At 39.0% G+C, this 18,731-nt stretch overlaps 1 protein-coding gene across 3 annotated transcripts in view; it reads left to right on the forward strand.

Moving 5' to 3' along the window:
• The window catches only part of Ube3c (ubiquitin protein ligase E3C), a 112,435-nt gene that overhangs the window by 43,488 nt on the left and 50,216 nt on the right, over positions 1–18,731 (forward strand). For all 3 annotated transcript variants that reach the window (XM_076913291.1, XM_034519053.2, XM_034519054.2), the window contains exons 11-13: positions 6,671–6,757; positions 10,716–10,873; positions 11,024–11,256. In XM_076913291.1, coding sequence (XP_076769406.1) covers positions 6,671–6,757; positions 10,716–10,873; positions 11,024–11,256 — 478 coding nt within the window. The remainder of the gene's footprint in view (positions 1–6,670; positions 6,758–10,715; positions 10,874–11,023; positions 11,257–18,731) is intronic.

Raw genomic sequence — 18,731 nt, forward strand, 5'->3', positions numbered from 1 at the left:
GTGGTAGTGGTGGTAGTGGTACCACTTGTCTTTAATTCCAGCACTTGGCAGATGGAGTAGGTAGATTTCTGTGAATTTAAGGCCAGCCTGGTCTACACAGAGAAACCTTGTCTCAAACACAACAACACAAGAGAAGAGAAGAGAAAACAAAGAAACTTTGCTTGAGATTTTTAGGGGAAAAAAATGTGTTGAGTTTTTAAATGGGGCCTGTCCCCTGGGCTCTTTGCCATAGGAGCCATTCACTCCTTACTGTGGTCAATTTTAGTAGATGAGGTCTGAGACCCAAAAGGTCCTCACCTTGATTAGGACACAATCCTTGCTTTGGATGGTAATTGTTGGACATGGCCTTGGTTGTGTTTAAAGGGTAAAGTAACTTTCTGTGTTGGATCAGTTTTATAAGTACAACCTCCTTTGTATAGCTGCTATTCTAGTACTTTTTACATTTTGAATATAGGAAGGTTTTAAATTTTAAAGTAAAATTTAAATTTAGATTTTTTTTTTTTTTTTTTTTTGGCAGCTTGTGAAACAGCAAACAGGGACTTCAAGTGTTTTCTGTCTTTTTATTTTTGGGGGGCGGGTTGGTGGTTTTGTTTTTTTGAGTATTTTCTATTTTCAGAGCTGGAATTGATGGTTTTAATTTTCATTTAGCATTGGTCATTAGGATTACAAAGGATATGGTGGTACTTTTTACACTGGTAGAGATTTCTGAGACAAGCATGGTTATGAAGAAAAGAACTAGAACTCTGTACTTAAGGACACAGTTCTGCAGAAAATAGGAGAAAAGGGTTACTGTATTCTATGTTTCTATAACGAGATTGACAGTACCTACAACAACTCAGAAAAGTAATAGCTAGCTGGAATGTTCCAGAGGTGAGGAGAACTCTTAACTCTAGTTTTGTGTTAACTTTTGCTATTAGGTCATCTATTTTCCTTTGAGACATGGGGTTCTCTGTGTAGCCCTGGCCTGTTCTGGAACTTAATCTGTAGACCAGGCTGGCCTCAGTCTTACAGAGATCATCCTGCTTCTACCTCCCAAGTGCTAAAATTAAAGGTGTGTGCCACCACTGTGGCCTTTATTTTTTTTTTTTTTTTTTTTTTTTTTTTTGGTTTTTCAAGACAGGGTTTCTCTGTGTAGCCCTGGCTGTCCTGGAACTAACTCTGTAGACCAGGCTGGCCTCGAACTCAGAAATCCGCCTGCCTCTGCCTCCCAAGTGCCTTTAAAGGCGTGCGCCACCACCGCCCGGCGTGGGCTTGATATTTTAAAATATGAATAAACACCATCTGACTAAACGATAAAGGTAGCAGAGAACCATTCTGTTCAGAGATCTGAAGTTAGTGAAGCAGTATCAGCAGAAACATGAGGTGCTCCAGCTTTCCACTTCCAACAGCACGGAACGGAGCTATGAAAGTTTGCAGGAGTGCTGCACTGAGATGAACCTCCTGGCTTTTGTTTGAATATCATTGTCCATCCAGTCTGCACAGCTGCTTCTCTTGATTAATCCAGGTGGCCAACCAGGCCCACCACCAGCTTACTCAAGTTTTCCTGCCTCACTTAACAAACTATAGTCTTTTATAGGTCTAGTGTGTATTTCTTAAGGAGACATACAGGAAGTATCTGTCTGCTTCTGAATCAGGCTAGTACCCAGACTAGAAAATGACTCCAACCAGGCCAGCTTGATGTGTAAAATGAGCTGATTCAGGAGGGCTTACACAGTTTTGGACAGCTTTCTGGCAGTTATATTCACAGTTACCAACCCAACCCATGTTCTTTTATAGCCCAACATTAGTGCATCAGAGGGCAGAGGCAAACCAGATATAGAAGAGCTACATACTATTATGCAGTTATCCTTACTCTTAGTAAGTTCATTAAAGGTCTCAGTGAGTGCTATCTGGCATTGGGACCAAACCAGGTTTGGTTTTGCTCTGCTAAAGTATGGCTCATTGCCTCAGTGTATAGAACATACAAGACTGTCCCCTTACACTGTCCTGACCTCTTTTACAGGCTCTCCTGCATAGACACTGGACTTTCATTCTTTTTGGTGGTAGTTTGTTTTTTAAATACTTGGAGGCTTCTCTTGCTTAGTTCCCCTCAGTCTTTTTCTCTGTTTTTGCTATCATCTTTTTCTGTTTACCTTTATGGTTCTCCTTCAGCTGGTATTCTGGCTCTTAAATTTTTGTCTTTCATGTAATAACTATGGAGCTCAAAAGTCTTGTTGAACTGCTAGAGCCATGTCATATGTAAGTTAATCGTGCTGTCCACTAGGAATCCCACATCTCCCAGAAACTTGCTTTCTTCCTCATCCCAGTAAAAATAGGCTCATCGTTACTTCGCTGTGTTCCAACACTGAACTACTCTCCCCCACACAGTGTAAGTACGTAAGTAAACTCCAATCTTCCATCATGCTAGTCAGTGTGGTTGAGGGTTACTGCACAGACAGCAGTTAGAGCAAGTCCTTCCTCATATCATAGGACGCTCATTGGACACACTTGTCCTAAGGTTTAAGTTGAATGTATCTTCCTTAGTGAGCCCTATGCATGTTGAGTCAACATACTTTGTCAGAACTTAATTCTTTAGGCCATCTTTTGCCAAATGGATTATCAAAAACAGAAATAGTTTGATCATCTGGTGTAAGGCTCCCCTGTGGATCCTATGTGTTTTCAGGGCAGTCTCACATTCTTTGCATTGTTGCCCTGTAGGGTCATCTTTTCTTCAAGCATTATCATTTACCTTCCTAACTTTACTTTTGCCTAAACACCCTTAGTCACTGGCTTGTTTTCTTTGATCCTGTCACTCTGTGCACTTAATTTTATCTTTTGTTTATTAATCATTGTAATTCATATAGGTATGTGCCCTGTGTCTTCTCGACACTGTTAACACTCAACACTGCATGTTAATGACCGCTCTTTAGCTCTTGGGTTACAGGTTCATGTCTTGTCCTTTCATAATTTAGGGTAAGTAGTTATATTGCTAACTACAGTTTGCGTTTTGTTGTATATGCAGTATTAACTATTACATATTGCTGTATACTGTTATATACTATTATATATTGTTTGTGTGATTTATAAGTATTTCTGTAATACTGTAAAGAAAACAGGATATAATTGAAAACATTCTATTTCTTTGCCTATGATTTTGTGTCTTTTAAATTATATTGATAGAATAATCAGTAGGTTTAATGAACTTATTCTTTAAATTTTACATTCTGTTTCATGAGTGAAGATCATAAATTTTTAATTTAAAACTAATAAATTTTTAAACATTGTAACATTTCTATTTTGGGTTTATATAGAGTTTAAGTAAATTTCAAATAGTTTATTGTTAGACATAATAATTAATAGAAATAGGATTTTGAAACTACTAAATATTCTTTAAACATTTATGAGAATTACTCTCAAGACATAATTTATTGCTGATGTGGTAGCACATGCATATAGTGCTAGCACTGGAGAGGTCAAGGCAGGAGAATCAAGAATTCAAGACCATCCTTTGGCTCTATGAGACCATGCTTTCAATATAAAAAGAGTAGGAAAAGAAAATAAGTAAATTTGAAGAATTGTATACCAGAGTCATTTTTGATTGCCACCCCCTTTATTCTGAGTTGTTGGGTTTTTTTTTTGGGGGGGGGGGTTTCGAGGCAGGGCTTCTCTGTGTAGTCCTGGCTGTCCTGGAACTCACTCTGTAGACCAGGCTGGCCTCAAACTCAGAAATCTGCCTGCCTCTGCCTCCCAAGTGCTGGGATTAAAGGTGTGCGCCACCACCGCCCGGCCCTATTCTAAGTTTTTATTTAATGTTAACAAGTAGTAAAGGCTGGGAACATTGAATGGACATCCTGGGTGGTGAACACTACCTCTCTATTCTACTGGGGGGGGGGGGCTGGGTGTGTGTTTTGAGTGATATTTGAGACTGTGTCCTTTTATGATCCCCCTTTTTATTTTTATAATTATGTGGGGGAGGGGTACCCATGGAAGCCAGAAAAGGGTTGATCCCCTGGAGTTAGAGGTGGGTGTAAGCCACCAGTATAGGTGCTAGGATCTGAACTTAGGTCCTCTGCAAGCACTCTTAGCCTCTGAGCCATCTTCCAGCCCTTAGGGCTTTGTTCTCAAGCCAGGCTTGCAGCTTCCCTTGCAGCTCAGGTTGGCCTGGAACTCACAGAAATACTCTTTTCTCTACCTCCCAAGTACTCAGCTATGAGTTGCCAAATTTGGTTGAGAAAGTATGTTTTTAGAGTCTACTAATTTTTTTTTTTTAAGATTTATTTACTTCATTTATATGAGTACACTGTCACTGTCTTTAGACACACCAAGCATTGGATCTCATTACAGCTGGTTGCTGTGAATTGAACTCAGGACCTCTGGAAGAGCAGTTGGTGCTCTTAACCACTGAGCCACCTCTCCAGCTGGAGTCTACTAATCTTATAAAAAGAAGCCAGTTAGTTGCAAAGGGAAACTATCTGTTCAGACAGGTTAGGGTTTGGTATTGCTTTGTCAGCTTAACACAGCTAGGTATTTAAAGGTATATATATATACACATACACATACATACACACACATACATACTTAAGCTTCTGGTTTGTCTGTGAAGGTTTTCAGTAGTTTATTCAAGATGAACTGTTTTAAAATTTTTTATTATTTCTGAGAACACTGGGAATTTGTATTATCTCAGAGGTGAATTATTACAAATCTTATTTTAATACCTCTTTACCAAGAAGTGATACCTTCAGCAGCAAAATGCAAAGTGTGTCATTTCTACCAAAATGCAAGGATTGCAGATATCATGCTATGTTTCTAAAATCTGTGAGGCTGCCCACAGAGGTTTCTCAAGAGGCCAAAGATGCCTTAGTTATGTATAAGCCATGTCCCTTCTGTATTGACCTCTATGCTTTCATGTCCCAGTAACACTGGCCTCAGTTTGTAAAATTGTTGTTCTTCCCTAATTAACTTACAGGGTTGTTACAATGAATATAGTGTGAGATAATCTGTCTCAGTACATATAAAGAGTAGGTCACTTCTTTACCTCTTGTAAATAAATCCCTAAACTAAATTACCTTTAGTAATTTAATTAAAATATCTGATAGTTTGTTTTATTATTGCCCATTGAATAAATACAAGAATTTCAAAATTAACCTTAAATTTATAATATTTTTGAGATGGGTAAGATTTCTCTTTCTGGTTCAAGCAGATTGTGAAGGGCAATTGTGCCAGATAATCTTAATAGAGCCTTGCCACTTCAAGATTTTATGAGTGTTTACTGTTGGTGAGCTGACATGGGAGATCATGAATTTATTTTGTTTGGTTTTTTGGAACAGGGTTTCTCTGTGTAACAGAGCCCTGGTTGTCCTAGAACTTGCCTTCTAGACTACTCTGGCCATATTCTTCCCTATTTTTACTGGATTTTGTTTGTTTGTTTGTTTTAGACAGGATTTTATGTAATCTAGATTGGTCACAAATTTATAAAGACCAGGCTGGCCTCAAATTGCAAATCTGCCTGCCTCTGCCTCCCAAATTGCTGAGATTAAAGTCTGTGCCACAACCCTACCAGGTTTCACAATTTTTTAAGTGAAATTTAATTTTTGATTGTATGTGTGTACATGGTGTATATGGTAAAACACTTAACCACTAACCATCTTTCCAGTCCCACCTATGGGCTTTTAAATTAACACTCAATTAAATATAATCAATTAAATATAGTCAATTAGATATTATCAATTAAAATATCTTTCACTAGCATAAATTGTGGTACACATTACTAGTTTGTTTGTTTTCATTACCGTTTCCACAGGAGGAAGAAGAGAGGCATCTGAAAAGTCTGTGGGCAGGTGGTTTGGTTCTAAGACATTCAAGGCAGAATTAACCCGGGGCTTGCTCTGCCACAAGCTGGCTTATGGTTATTTGGATTCTTTGCCTCTTGCTGTGTATGTTAGGCTCAGTGTATAACAGGAACAGAGGAGCCATAGAAAGAACAAGAGATTACTGTATTGATATTTAAAATAAGCATTCTTCTCTTGTGATGGTGCTGCCTTTAAATTTTTATCTAATGATCATTCCTATTGTATCTTTAATTCCATTGTAAAAATCATTGTTTTGTAGTACTTACTGAGCCAGTTATTTTCCTACTTTATTCTAACATGTTTCCAGTAATTCAAATTCCTGTCTTACCAACATGTTTTTCTATCATCATAAGTCTGTGTTTTTGTTGGTTTCATCTCACATGGGATTTGTATTAGATTTAAATTTTGTGTCCTTTTTTTTTTTTTTTAATGGTTTGTTTGTTTGTTTCTGAAACAAGGTCTCATGTAGACATGACTGGCCTTGAATACTTGGTCTTTCTTCTTCCCAACTGCTGGGATTAAAAGTATTACTGTATTTTAGTAAGCCATATTTGGGGAGGACAGCCTAAGCTTGAGTGAAAGTAGCCATGTATCCTCAGGGCTGCTGGATCTTGGACTCAGTCTCAGGGCAGTAGATGAGAGCCAGGTCTTCCTGCAGTGAGGTATATGGCTCTTTTTAGTTTCTTTACCAATGGGCCTGTGTCAGATGACACCTTTTGTAGTATTATAAGTTCTCTAAATCGTGTACTGTCTTTACTGTATAGTTGTATAGCATTGTTTTTTTCTAAGTAATGATATAAGTGAATAATTTCTTACTCTTCCTGTTTTTGTTTTCTTTTCAGGCTTCTCTACAGTTTAGCCTTCAATGCCAGGTTTTTGAGGCACCTTTGGTTTCTCATCTCTTCTATGACAACACAGATGATCACAGGGTACGTGCTACATAGGCTTACAGATTGAGCTTGAGGGCATGGAAAGTGTTAGCCTAAAGAAAGGGTTGTAATTAATTATTGCTACACTTGTTCTGTCATGTTTGAAAGGTGTATTCTGAATGGCCTTAATTCACACATATATACCCTTCCCAAAAAGAAAAATTAGTGCCTAATTTTACAGTTAACTTATCTGTAAACATTATTAGAATGTGGCTGTATCTGGAGGGAAATTTATTTTCAAAATTTCAGACACTGGGATTTTTCTTTTTGAAAATTTATTTCATTTTATGTGTGCAGATGTTTTACCTGCATGTATGTTTGTGTACCACATGCGTAACTTATGCCTGTGGAGGTCAGAAGTGGGTTTTGAATCTCTTGAAGTTGGTGGTTTTTAGGTGCCTCATGGGTGCTGGAAATTGAACTCCAGTACTTTTGAAGAGCATCCAGTGGTGCTACCTGCTAAACCATCTTGCCAGTTCCTGCTCCCCTGGCCATTTTTTTTAAATTTATTTGTATTTATTTGTTTATTTTTATCAAAAACCAAGCAGGATTTCACTGTGCAGCTGGCAGCTGGAACCTTAAAGTCCTGCATTAACTTGTGCAGTACTCGGACTATTGGTGTCCATCCTCTGTATCCAGAAAACCTCTTCTTAATGCTAGGGAAGTGCCTTTAATGCTTTCATGTTGTTCATTGAATCTTAATGATTCTGTTATGAATAAGAGTTTTTCTCAACCCACTGTGGCTAGTAACACTCATGAAGGCTGAGTGATTCATCTGGAATCAACAAAGATTAGAAATGCCTAGGTTAAACGAAGTTTTGGTATATTTTCATCCTTCTGACGTGACCTTGGCTTTTGTGAACAACCATTTACTTAGTGTAAGAGGAGATTGGAGATCATTAGAACAGGAAATTATCATTAACCTGTGAGTACTCCAGCTTAGCAACAGAGATACTGGTATGGTCTGTTTGATAATTGGCTGTTTGTTTATGACATTTGTCTTTTGGTGAGGAAATGGAGTCATGAAGTGTGAAAGAAAAATGATACTGTTAATTACATTAAATTATTAATACTGTTTTACAATGGATCAGGTTATATAGGTTTTTAAAAGCAATTTTTAAAAGGCAGTTGAGAATTTTGAATTTCTTGTTGCTTGTAACTTTCTTCTAGTAACATAATTATTAATATATTCCCACTTAACACCTTATCATACTACTTTTGGTAGCAAAATTAAAAAATGAAATACCTGATTTTCCTGAAAATCACAGTAAATTTAGTCTGAGAATAAGTTTCACAGCAAGACTAGCTCAGCTGGGGGACCTGCATCAGACTTGGGAGTCTACCTCATTGTCTCATCAGGTAGCCAGATGAAGCTCCAGACCCAGCTGAGATGCAGTCTGTCCCTTATCCTAAGCTGACAGATCTAGGAGTGAGCAGATGTTTTTAGTGGGTTTGTTTTGTTTTGTTTTGTTTTGTTTTTCCAGATGAGGTTTCTCTATGTAACGGCCCTAGCTGTCCTAGAACAAACACTCTCTATAGTCAATACTGGCCTTGAATTCATAGAAATCCACGTGCCTTTGCCTCCCAAGTGCTGGGCCCATGGGCAGATGTTTTGCAAACCATGGTTTTATTCCAAGTGTTCTTCCCAGTATTTCCTGTTGAAATGAGACAGTTTAGTTTCTCCCTTACTGAAGTTGAAGCAACTGACAGCCAGCAAACAGGCCACTCTTTACTAAAAGTAGCAACAGACTAATCCACTGTGGTCACTGCACTGAGGACTTCAGGGTGTCTATAACAAGAACCCATTCAGGAAAAGCTGAAGTCTTCAATGAGGGGAAGGAATAGTCTCCACAGACAGGTGCAAATCCTTGTTCTGCGGGTGGATGCAGGTGTCAGGGATTCATATAAAGTCCCATTGATTATCTGTAATGTAACCAGCTTTTGGTGTTATACCTATCACATTTAAGTTGTAGACTTTTTATTTGCTTCCAAGTCTCTTGAGATTGACCTGATTTCAGAATGATGTTTGTTTCTAACTGGCCTGTGTTTCATTTGTCCCTGGGTGCACTGGTGACTCTTCGTCAGAGTTCTCTTTTCCATCATTCAAGTGAGAATAATTAACTTCTTTTGCTCACCTCATGGAAATAAGGAGAGAACAAATACGTTAATGTTGGTTAACAGCATTAATTGTTTGCCCATGTGATTTTGCGGTGGCTTATGGTAATGTAAGGACCAGGATTCGCAGCAGGAAGGATTTTTTTTTTTTTCAGTGCTGATTCAGCACTGCTTAAATTTAGAAAACACTGGCCACTCAGCAACTGTGTAACACTTGTTCCCTTAAGTATTATATGTTCCTTGGTTTTATGTGGTTTTTTGTGGCTCTGCATTGATAGGCCTGGGATCTAAAAGGCTATGACCATACCTTTACTAATATCAATAAAAATATATGGCAGTGAATTAATTACTTTTGTGTGTTTCAGGGAAATTTTTGTAAGTGGTAGCACAGTGAGGATTCACTCAGAAAGTATTTGCTGAGTTCTCTTCTCATGGGACTGAGCAGGAGATGAAACCACTGTTGTACATGCTTAAGTCAGCTCTCTCAGCTTTCCTGGCTTTGGAAGTGAAGTAGGACAATATTATGTCTGCATGGGGGCAGTACCCAGGGAGGCTGGAATAGGGCATTGGATCCTCTGAGAGTGAAGTTACAAATTGTTGTGAGCTTCTTAGAGTTCCTATCTTCATTCTAGACCTTTTCCTGAAGGTAGCATCGGACAGATTCAGAGCCCCCTCTGCATCTACCTCACTCACCAACCCAAATCTCAGCACCCCCACCCCTGGTTAGAATAGGCAGGCTTCTACTCTGCAATCCTGCATGTATAGTGTTTGTTTCTCCAGCTTCACTTCTGTTCCTGTCTCCAAATAAAACTTTTGGGAGTTGGTTGTGGTAGTGCAGGCCTTTAATCCCAGCAGAGGTAGGTAGATCTCTTAAGTTCCAGGACAGCCAGGGCTACCTTGTCTTAAAAAAAAAACAAAAAACAGAAACTTTTGTGGACAAGATCAATAGAGTCAAGAAGGGTGTAACAGATACCCATGAGATGACCTGCAGGTCTCATTGCAGAGGGGACACAATGCTTTCTTGCTTGGAAAGAGCTATGTGTTCCATATAACAGACTTGCATGAGAAAAAAAGGAACCAATCACAGCCTTTGGTAAGCAGTGGAGATACATCTATGTGGCAGGCAAGGAAGCCACTTATAAACATGGACAGGAGAAACAAGGCCCCAAGAGGAGTGGAAGATGAAGGTTCTAATTTGGCTTCAGTATAGAGTTGTTATAAACCTACCTGAAAGCAGGGGACTAGGTAAGATGTTCTGTCCTGCCACATATGTTGGCCTCTGTTAAATGGAATTCCAAAGAGGAAATAGTTTTCCATGCAGGAACCAAATCTTCATCTAAAACTCTGTAGGGCTTTGGCTTTTGGGACTATGTCCACTCTCAGTACCTGCCAGGTGGCAGAAACAGGGACACATCAAAAAGGTGGGTCTGGTGAGTTTTCTTGTCTTCTCTGGTGCCAGTTACTAACTTGTGTTGTTTCCGAGGAACTTTTCCTTTTTTTTTTTTTTTTCTTTTTCTTTTTTCTTTTCTTTCTTTCTTTTTTTTCTTTTTCTTTTTTTTTTTTTTTTGGTTTTTTGAGACAGGGTTTCTCTGTGTAGCCCTGGCTGTCCTGGAACTCACTCTGTAGACCAGGCTGGCCTCGAACTCAGAAATCCGCCTGCCTCTGCCTCCCAGGTGCTGGATTAAAGGCGTGCGCCACTACTGCCCGGCTAGAACTTTTCCTTTTTTTAAGTAGTTTTGTTGTTAGTGTAAATTTTTATTTTTAACCAACTATATTATCTGATGTCTTAATTCCTAAGCCTCACCTTAAAATACCTATTTTGTTTTTCCCTGCCCCTCTTTAGGTCTATGGTGCCATTGCTTCAGGTGATATCAAGGGGTTCGCCCATGTCTTTTGAAGATTCTAGTCGAATCATCCCACTCTTTTACCTCTTCAGCTCCTTGTTCAGTCATTCGCTGATTTCCATACATGACAATGAATTTTTTGGTGACCCCATAGAAGGTAAGAATTTTGAAAAATGGGTTTGCTGCTGGCCTCATGGCCTATCAATTTTTAAGGTTAATTGAAAGCCCCCACCCCCCAGTTTTTTTTCTTTAAGTTTTGCTGTATTACTGGTTTGAAAAAAAAATGGTGGAAAATTGGTTGTTTTAGTTGTAGGTCAGAGACAATCATCCATGATGCCTTTCACTCTGGAGGAGTTAATCCTGCTGTCACGATGCCTTCGAGATGCCTGCTTAGGGATCATCAAGTTAGCGTATCCGGAAACAAAGCCAGAAGTTCGGGAGGAATATGTCACCGCATTTCAGAGTATTGGGGTTACTACTAACTCTGAGATGCAGCGGTGCATACAAATGGAACAGAAGCGATGGGTTCAGTTGTTCAAGGTATGTGGCATGTCAGAATGGATCCAGTACAGTCTTGTTTTTGTTCAGTTTCTTTTAGAAGAATAGAAATTTGGAAGTTGGTTTCAGGCATAATTTTAATTTACAAAACTTTTAAAGAAAAGCCTCATCTTTATTTCATATCTGCTTCATTTTAAAACATTGCTTTTGTGATGATGAAATGGCTCAGTAAATAAAGGTTCTTTCTATCAAGCCTGGAGACCTGAGCTGAGTCCTCTATCACACACAGTGAAAGGAGAAAACTGACTCCCACACATTTCTTCTGATTTTCACATAAGTGCTGCAGCAGGTGAAAAGTAAAACCATTGCTTTCACAGTTAACACATATGTAAAACGTCTCAAGACTATCCTTGATAAGCTAAAAAAAAGTCATAAAATATTTTAAATGTTTTCATTTTTATTTTTCATTAAAAGATTTTTTTCTTGGTAAAAATTATTTTTAATCTTTTATAAGAGGGAATCAGAAAAGGTAGAATGAGTCAGTTTTTTGATGTATGCTGTATACAAATTACTTTAGAATGAATTCAGTTTTAACCATGGGGGTGGGGGGAGAAGTTATGGGGTACCATGGCTGGAATGCTGGCAGGAGTGGGTGACAGGGTTTTAAAAAAAAAAAGAGCAGAAAAAGGTGCTTGACTCTGACCCCCATGCAATTTCTGCTGCAAACATATCTAGTCAGCTAAAATTGCTCATTAAAGGAGAGTAGAAGAAATGCATCTTCCAAATTGAATGCTAGATTTACAGGCCGTTTAATACCAGCGACCTCTCAAACACTAATGTTCCATGAGAGTCATCAGCTGTCCCTTCAGGTCTTTTATCACTGCTTTTGTCAAGCTATCTGTTTAATTGAAAGAAGTTAATTGAATGAAAATGATCAACTAAGCTTGTATTAATATTGCTAATGGAACTTTCTTCTTGGCCATGTTTGGAGAAAGATGTCAAGCTAGACTTTAGGAAAGACCCATTAATGCTTGCACTTAACCTGATGGGCTAATTAAGGACTGCTTATTCATCCTACAAGTCCATGAGAGTCTCTCTGCAGCCCATTCTGCCTGATTTTACAACACATTTCACTTAGAAGCATAGGCATTAGCAGCACTGAAAGTAACAGATAATGTTTTGATTGCACGAATACAGGCCTAATGCATCATTGAATTCATAATTTGTGCAGATTGGTGTAATACATGTTTGCACAATTTATTTTAATCACCTTTTTCTCTGTATTTCTAAGGAAACCTTAAAAGTTGTCTGCTGAGCCCTTCCTTAAAGATGGGCTGTTTTGCACCTTTTCTAGCTATCTAGAATAAACTGTCTCACCTACTTCAGACTTGGAATGCTTGTGTAAGTGTTCACGGAGTTGAACCTTAGGATAGCATGCATGCTTTCTTGTCTCTGTGTAATTAAGCTCTGGGGTCTTTGCTAGTAACACTTCCCTTAATGTGGGACACCAGGTTTTATGTACACTGGAAGATAAAGTAACTATTGTATAGCTCCTACTGGATGTTTTATAATTTTGTATGATAGTCTTTGGGGCTTAGGAATATCTGAACTTAATGCTACATGAGGTTTTTTTTTTACTCTGACCTTATTTTGTTTTGCTTAAACATTAAATAAAGATTTTGTGGAGCCAAATGCAATAATGAATGCTAGTGATCCCAGCTCTCAGGTTGCTGAGGCAGAATGATTTACAATCATGGAACCAGCCTGAGCTCTAGTGAGTTCAAGGTGAATTAAGCAAGACCCTTTCTCAAACACCTTCCCGGGCAAGAGGTAGGAAATCCTGCTTGATGATAAGTCTTTGTGTCTGGTACCACATTTAATGGGCCCTAGCAAAGGCAGTGTGTCAGGGAGGCAAGCCCATCTCTGTGCATTGCTTCATAGAGAATAGTGTGTGCTATGGTAGGTGATTCTTGCTCTCTTGATGTATATAGAAGTGAAAGAGAGAGATTGAACCTAGGGCTTTGTACGTGCTGGGTAAGCAGTCTACCACTGAGCTACATCTAAAATCCTAATAGCTTACTTTTTTTTTTTTTTGATATGGGGTGGGTTTAGATTTCAAATTGTGTTATAACAAAGACTTTTAACTTTAGAATAGAATTGTTTAAAGAATATGTGCCCAACCAATTTTATACTACCTGCTACGCATAGAGTCTAGAAATCATATAAACTGGTATGACCCATGAGTGATGATCAGCTGCTATTAGCTTTTCTTACAGAGGAAAATGACATTTATATCAAATACTATAAACAGTAGAGTGTTGTCACTTTTCCTAAAAGCAAGCATCGCCTGTTTGAGATTCTGTATGAGAGATGTTAACTGTTGTCCCTGTACAGTGCCTGCACCATTTATGTGTACTACAGTACCAAATTAAATTTGAAACAGTCACAGTAAAACCAACCAAAGGAGGTAAAAGCATTCGCTATTACTTTCTTGCTTTTTGTTGACTGACAAAATTTCAAATGCTGAGACTAGGCTTTCTATTTCAGACCAGACCTTTTTCATTTTTCAGTCAAAGACAAACTTGTTGACTAGTCACAGAATATAGAATCTAATTGCTCAAAATCTTCTTCACTTGTCACCTTAGGAATTGAGATCTATTCCTAAACTCTACATCAATACTGTTAAAACATGTAATGCATTTTTCAACTTTATAAACTTCTTTTTGAAGTATAATTTATGGCCATAATCATTTTAACCCCATGGAGAAACAGGAAAACTTGCTTGATAATGTCTTTGTATTTGGCTATCACACTTAATGGGCCTCAGCAAAAGCAGTGTGTCAGGAAAGCAGACACATCTATATGCATAGCCACGTGGAGAGTAGAGTGTGCTGTTGTAGATGATTCTTGTCCTCTTGATTGATGCTTTATATTTTCCATTTGAAAGGGAAAATGTTCTGTGTGTGGTGATAAATCTGGTACATCCCAATACTTGGGAGACTGAGGCGGGAAGATCATGCGTTTCAGGCCAACCTGGGATCTGTATGGATTTTTTAAAAACCTAAGGCCAATTTGGTCATGGGACAGAAAAACAAAGTTGAAACTTGACTGTTAGCCTCCTTTCTGCTGACCAGCCCACATACTGTAGACCCAGTCAACAAGCCCTGTCTAGGGAGGTCCTGTGCCATAGTAGGAAAGCTGCTGCTCTTTGCTAACCGAACATGATGTACATATCATGTTCCCTTCTAAATACAATTCTATAGAATAGTGCTGTTGTCAGCTTGGTCAGAAAGCTTCTCTTTGCAGTGATCAGCAATTAGTTCAGACTCATAACTGGCCAAATTATTAAGAATAAATGACCCATAAATGGGACATCCATACTTGTCTTAGTTAGGATTTCTATTGCTGTGAAGAGACACTATGACCATAGCAACTCTTATAAAAGAAAACATTTAATAGGGGGCTGACTTACAGTTTAAAATTTTAGTCCATTATTGTCGTGGCATGCAGGCAGACATGGTGCTGGAGAAGTAGCTGGGAGTTCTACATTCACATCTGAAAGCAGCAAGAAAGAGTGCCACTGGGCCTGGCTTGAATATTTGAAACTTTAAAGCCTACCCCCAGCGACACACTTCCTCCAACAAAGTCACACCTACTCCAGCAATACCTCCTAATAATACCACTCCCGATGGGTCTACGGGGCCCATTTTCTTTCAGACCACTACAATATCCAATGCTGTGAAACATAGTGGAAGAATGAGCAGAAGGGATGCAAGAATTAGAGAAAGGGGCTCTTGATCTCTTGATCTCTTGCCTCTAGCTGCTCTCTGTCTCCTCGCCCCTCCCCCCTTCCTTTCCCCCTCTCTCCACGTAGTCATGGCCGGCCCCTTCCCCTTCCCCTTCCCCTTCCCCTTCCCCTTCCCCTTCCCCTTCCCCTTCCCCTTCCCCTTCCCCTTCCCCTTCCCCTTCCCCTTCCCCTTCCCCTTCCCCTTCCCCTTCCCCTTCCCCTTCCCCTTCCCCTTCCCCTTCCCCTTCCCCTTCCCCTTCCCCTTCCCCTTCCCCTTCCCCTTCCCCTTCCCCTTCCCCTTCCCCTTCCCCTTCCCCTTCCCCTTCCCCTCTCTCTCTTTCTGCCTCTACTACCCTCTTGGCTCCTTTCCCCCATGCCCTGAATAAAACAAGAGAAAAATGATGACTGGCTCTATGGAAAACCTGGGTGCTATTGCCAGTGGGTGCATCGTACACTCTAAGATCAAAATTTCACAGAGTGACTAATCATTTCATGTTTTATACGTTGTCCTTATAAAACTATTTTAAGCTTTACTTTTCAGCCTTGCTTAATGTAATGTTTTAAGACCATTCATCAAAGAATAAAGAACTGACCATGCATGTAACAAAAAAAAAAAAGAGAGAGAGAGAGAGAGAAAGGGAATAGGTGTGGAATGCTGATTTTCAGGCATGACATGGCTGCTACATTTTTAAAAAAGAATTATTTATTTTATGTATGTGAGTATACTGTATCTGTCTTCAGACACACCAGAAGAGGACATCAGATCCCATTACAGATGGTTGTGAGCCACCATGTGGTTGCTGGGTATTGAACTCAGGACTTCTGAAAGAGCACTCAGTGCTCTTAACAGCTGTTGACTGCTGCACTCTTGAACTCACATCAGCTATACTTGTCTTCACAATATTAGGTCCTCCAATAGCCTATCTTTGAAATGGGAAGGGCTCCTGAGATAAGATTTAAGATAGGCAATTCATAAAAGAGGGAGAAAAAGTTCCTTCAGTCTTCTAGCCACTGGTAAGGTGCTCATGATTTTGTAGCTTCTCATCTGTGCTCATGTTAACAACTATAACAAATCTTACTGGAACACACACACAAAGACATGAAAGCAGAAGGGATGAGGAAGGAAACTGGGTAGGGTTAGGGGCAGGAGAGACTAAGGAGGAGATGAATGTGCACAAAGTATACTGTATATATATGAAAGCTTTATAAAACCCAATTTTATTTATAGTAATATATACTAATTTCAAAAAACATAGTTATGTTGTCTTGGTAGAGTAACTGAACTAGATAAAGCTTTCTGTGAAAAATAAATTCAGGAAATTATATAGATTAATGTTGCTTTCTTCTAAACAAACAGCCTTCTCCTGTGGGCTGGCACAACACTCTTGAATAGCTTATACAGTTTTCAGCTCATATCTGAGCTTGGCTGAAAACTAGTAATCTTGTAGCAACCTGGACATTTCACATCTGTGAAGAATTTGGGCTGTTCTTCTTCAAAGGAAGGGTGTAATAGATCTCTAGCCAGAAGATGATGATAGTTCTGCTAGTATGGCTGCTCCAGATCTGTGATGTGAGTTGCAATGACCCAACTTTTGAACAAAGTAAATGGATGCAACCAGTGTCCTGGCTACATTTTTCACGAGAATCTCTGGGTGATGGACCTGTGTCCTGTTCTTGAAGATCTGTTCTTGCCTATCATTATTGAGATGGGCTGGATGTTTTACTTTTTAGGTGATTAGTTGAAATGAATATTTAAGGAAAACAATTTTATAGTATCTCAAATATGGAAGCAAGTCCTGTCTTTCAAAATATGTTGTTTAACAAGTGATAACTGAGGGGTGTGTGAAACGGGACTGTGTATTCACAGCAGCATTTCAGGCCTTAACTAGTGACTCCTTAAGTAACCTCACGCCAACTGACTGCCCAGTGCTAGGGAATGGCAGAGGACTCAGGCTGGGCCTGGGCAGTGTCACTGTGTAATTCACGAGGGCTTGCAGTAGACTCACTGTGTTCTTTCCATTCCCTCTAGGAGAATCTCTGTGTCAGGTGATGGCTCCTATAGCTGCATGCTACTATGCTTTTCTCACATTTCTTTGAATGTTCTTCATTTGAAATCAAGTCTAAAAAGTTCTCCTTTCATGTATTTATCACATTCTCCTTTTCCCCTTTTCAGTATCTAGAAGTTTTGTGCTGCTGATTGTGCCTGTTGCTAGACCAGGCAGCATAGACTGGTGAATCTCTGGTACTAGGCAGAACTGCAAGTTTCTGACTACCTGGGCTACAAGATTACTAGTTTTCAGTCTAGGTTAAGGTCCACCTAGACGACTTACTGAGACTCTGTCTTAAAATAAGAAGTACAAAGAGAACGGGAATGTAGTTTAGTGATAAAACCATTGTCCAGAAAGCATGACACTTTAGGTTAAATCCTAAAGCACATACACGCACGCACGCGCGCGCGCACACACACACACACACACACACACACGAGAGAGAGAGAGAGAGAGAGAGAGAGAGAGAGAGAGAGAGAGAGAGAGAGAGAGAATAATTTAGCTATGCTGTTTGGTTTTAATATAGTTTCATCTTGCAGTTGCTTTTCAAAACAGGATATATATATATATATATATATATATATATATATATATATATATATATATATATATATCTCAGTCATCTCCATCCAAGTATTGTCATCCAGTTTACAGATATATTTATTACATGATAGTATATATATTGTTATGATAGCTGGGTAATAACCTAGTAGGATACTTCTCTGAGCTTCCCAATCTGTCAGCAAGATTTCCTGTCATCATCAAAACCAGAACCCTACAAACATAAGAATCTTGTAAGAATACTTTGTGTTAATGTATAGTCTGTAACTGGGCAGTTGTCGGCTAGCACTTTCATAAGAAATCTGTATGTTTCTGTGACTTACCTTTGTATTTTAATATTGGGGTTGAAGGAAATCAGTTTGTAAGTTATTACTATGCTGTATGTGAATGTAATGGAGCTTGGATAATTACTGTGTTCATTTCCAAGTGCTGAGTTATTTTTATTTCTGAACATTTAATGTAAATCATTGATCTAGAATGAGGGACAGCAGTTAATACATCAATCATATATACATCGTATTTATGAAAGCTGCTAACACTGCATTATAGATGCAGCTGGTCATTCTAAAGGTATGCTTCTTTGCTTTCATTTCTTATAAACCACATTGGTTCTCAAGTCCTTTGTAACAGTTCAGAGTGACAGTTTGCCTGGCTCCACTTAAACCATTATGGATTAAGGTGTTGAGTGTTGATACCCTCAGGTGTGGCTATTTGTCACCCTCCCAGATGATCCCCACATGTTGTACAGGCTGGGAACCACAAGCTTGAATCTGTAGAAAACTCACTTTGGGCAGGTTTTTATAACCTTTGTTCAGAGTTTCCTAAGATGGGTATACCTATGACTTTGTTATAGCTTATACCTAAGAGTCTTTCTATTTGGTACAGATTTCCAGAAAGTTTGATCAAGTTAATAGAAAGAAGAGCTACCTTCTGAATTTTGCATTGGGCATCTGTTGATAAAGTTTAAAGCCATCTTTCCAGTTGTTCTTACCTTCATCATCTTGAGTAAACTCACATGTTTTCTATGGATTACCTATGCAGACTTTTCCATCCCTTTTACTGAAGGTTGCATCATGATTGGCATTTCATTATTGAGTGTGTGGACAAAAGTAATGTGAGTG

Source organism: Arvicanthis niloticus, chromosome 15 (genome assembly GCF_011762505.2).
Source record: "Arvicanthis niloticus isolate mArvNil1 chromosome 15, mArvNil1.pat.X, whole genome shotgun sequence".
Lineage (NCBI taxonomy): Eukaryota > Metazoa > Chordata > Mammalia > Rodentia > Muridae > Arvicanthis > Arvicanthis niloticus.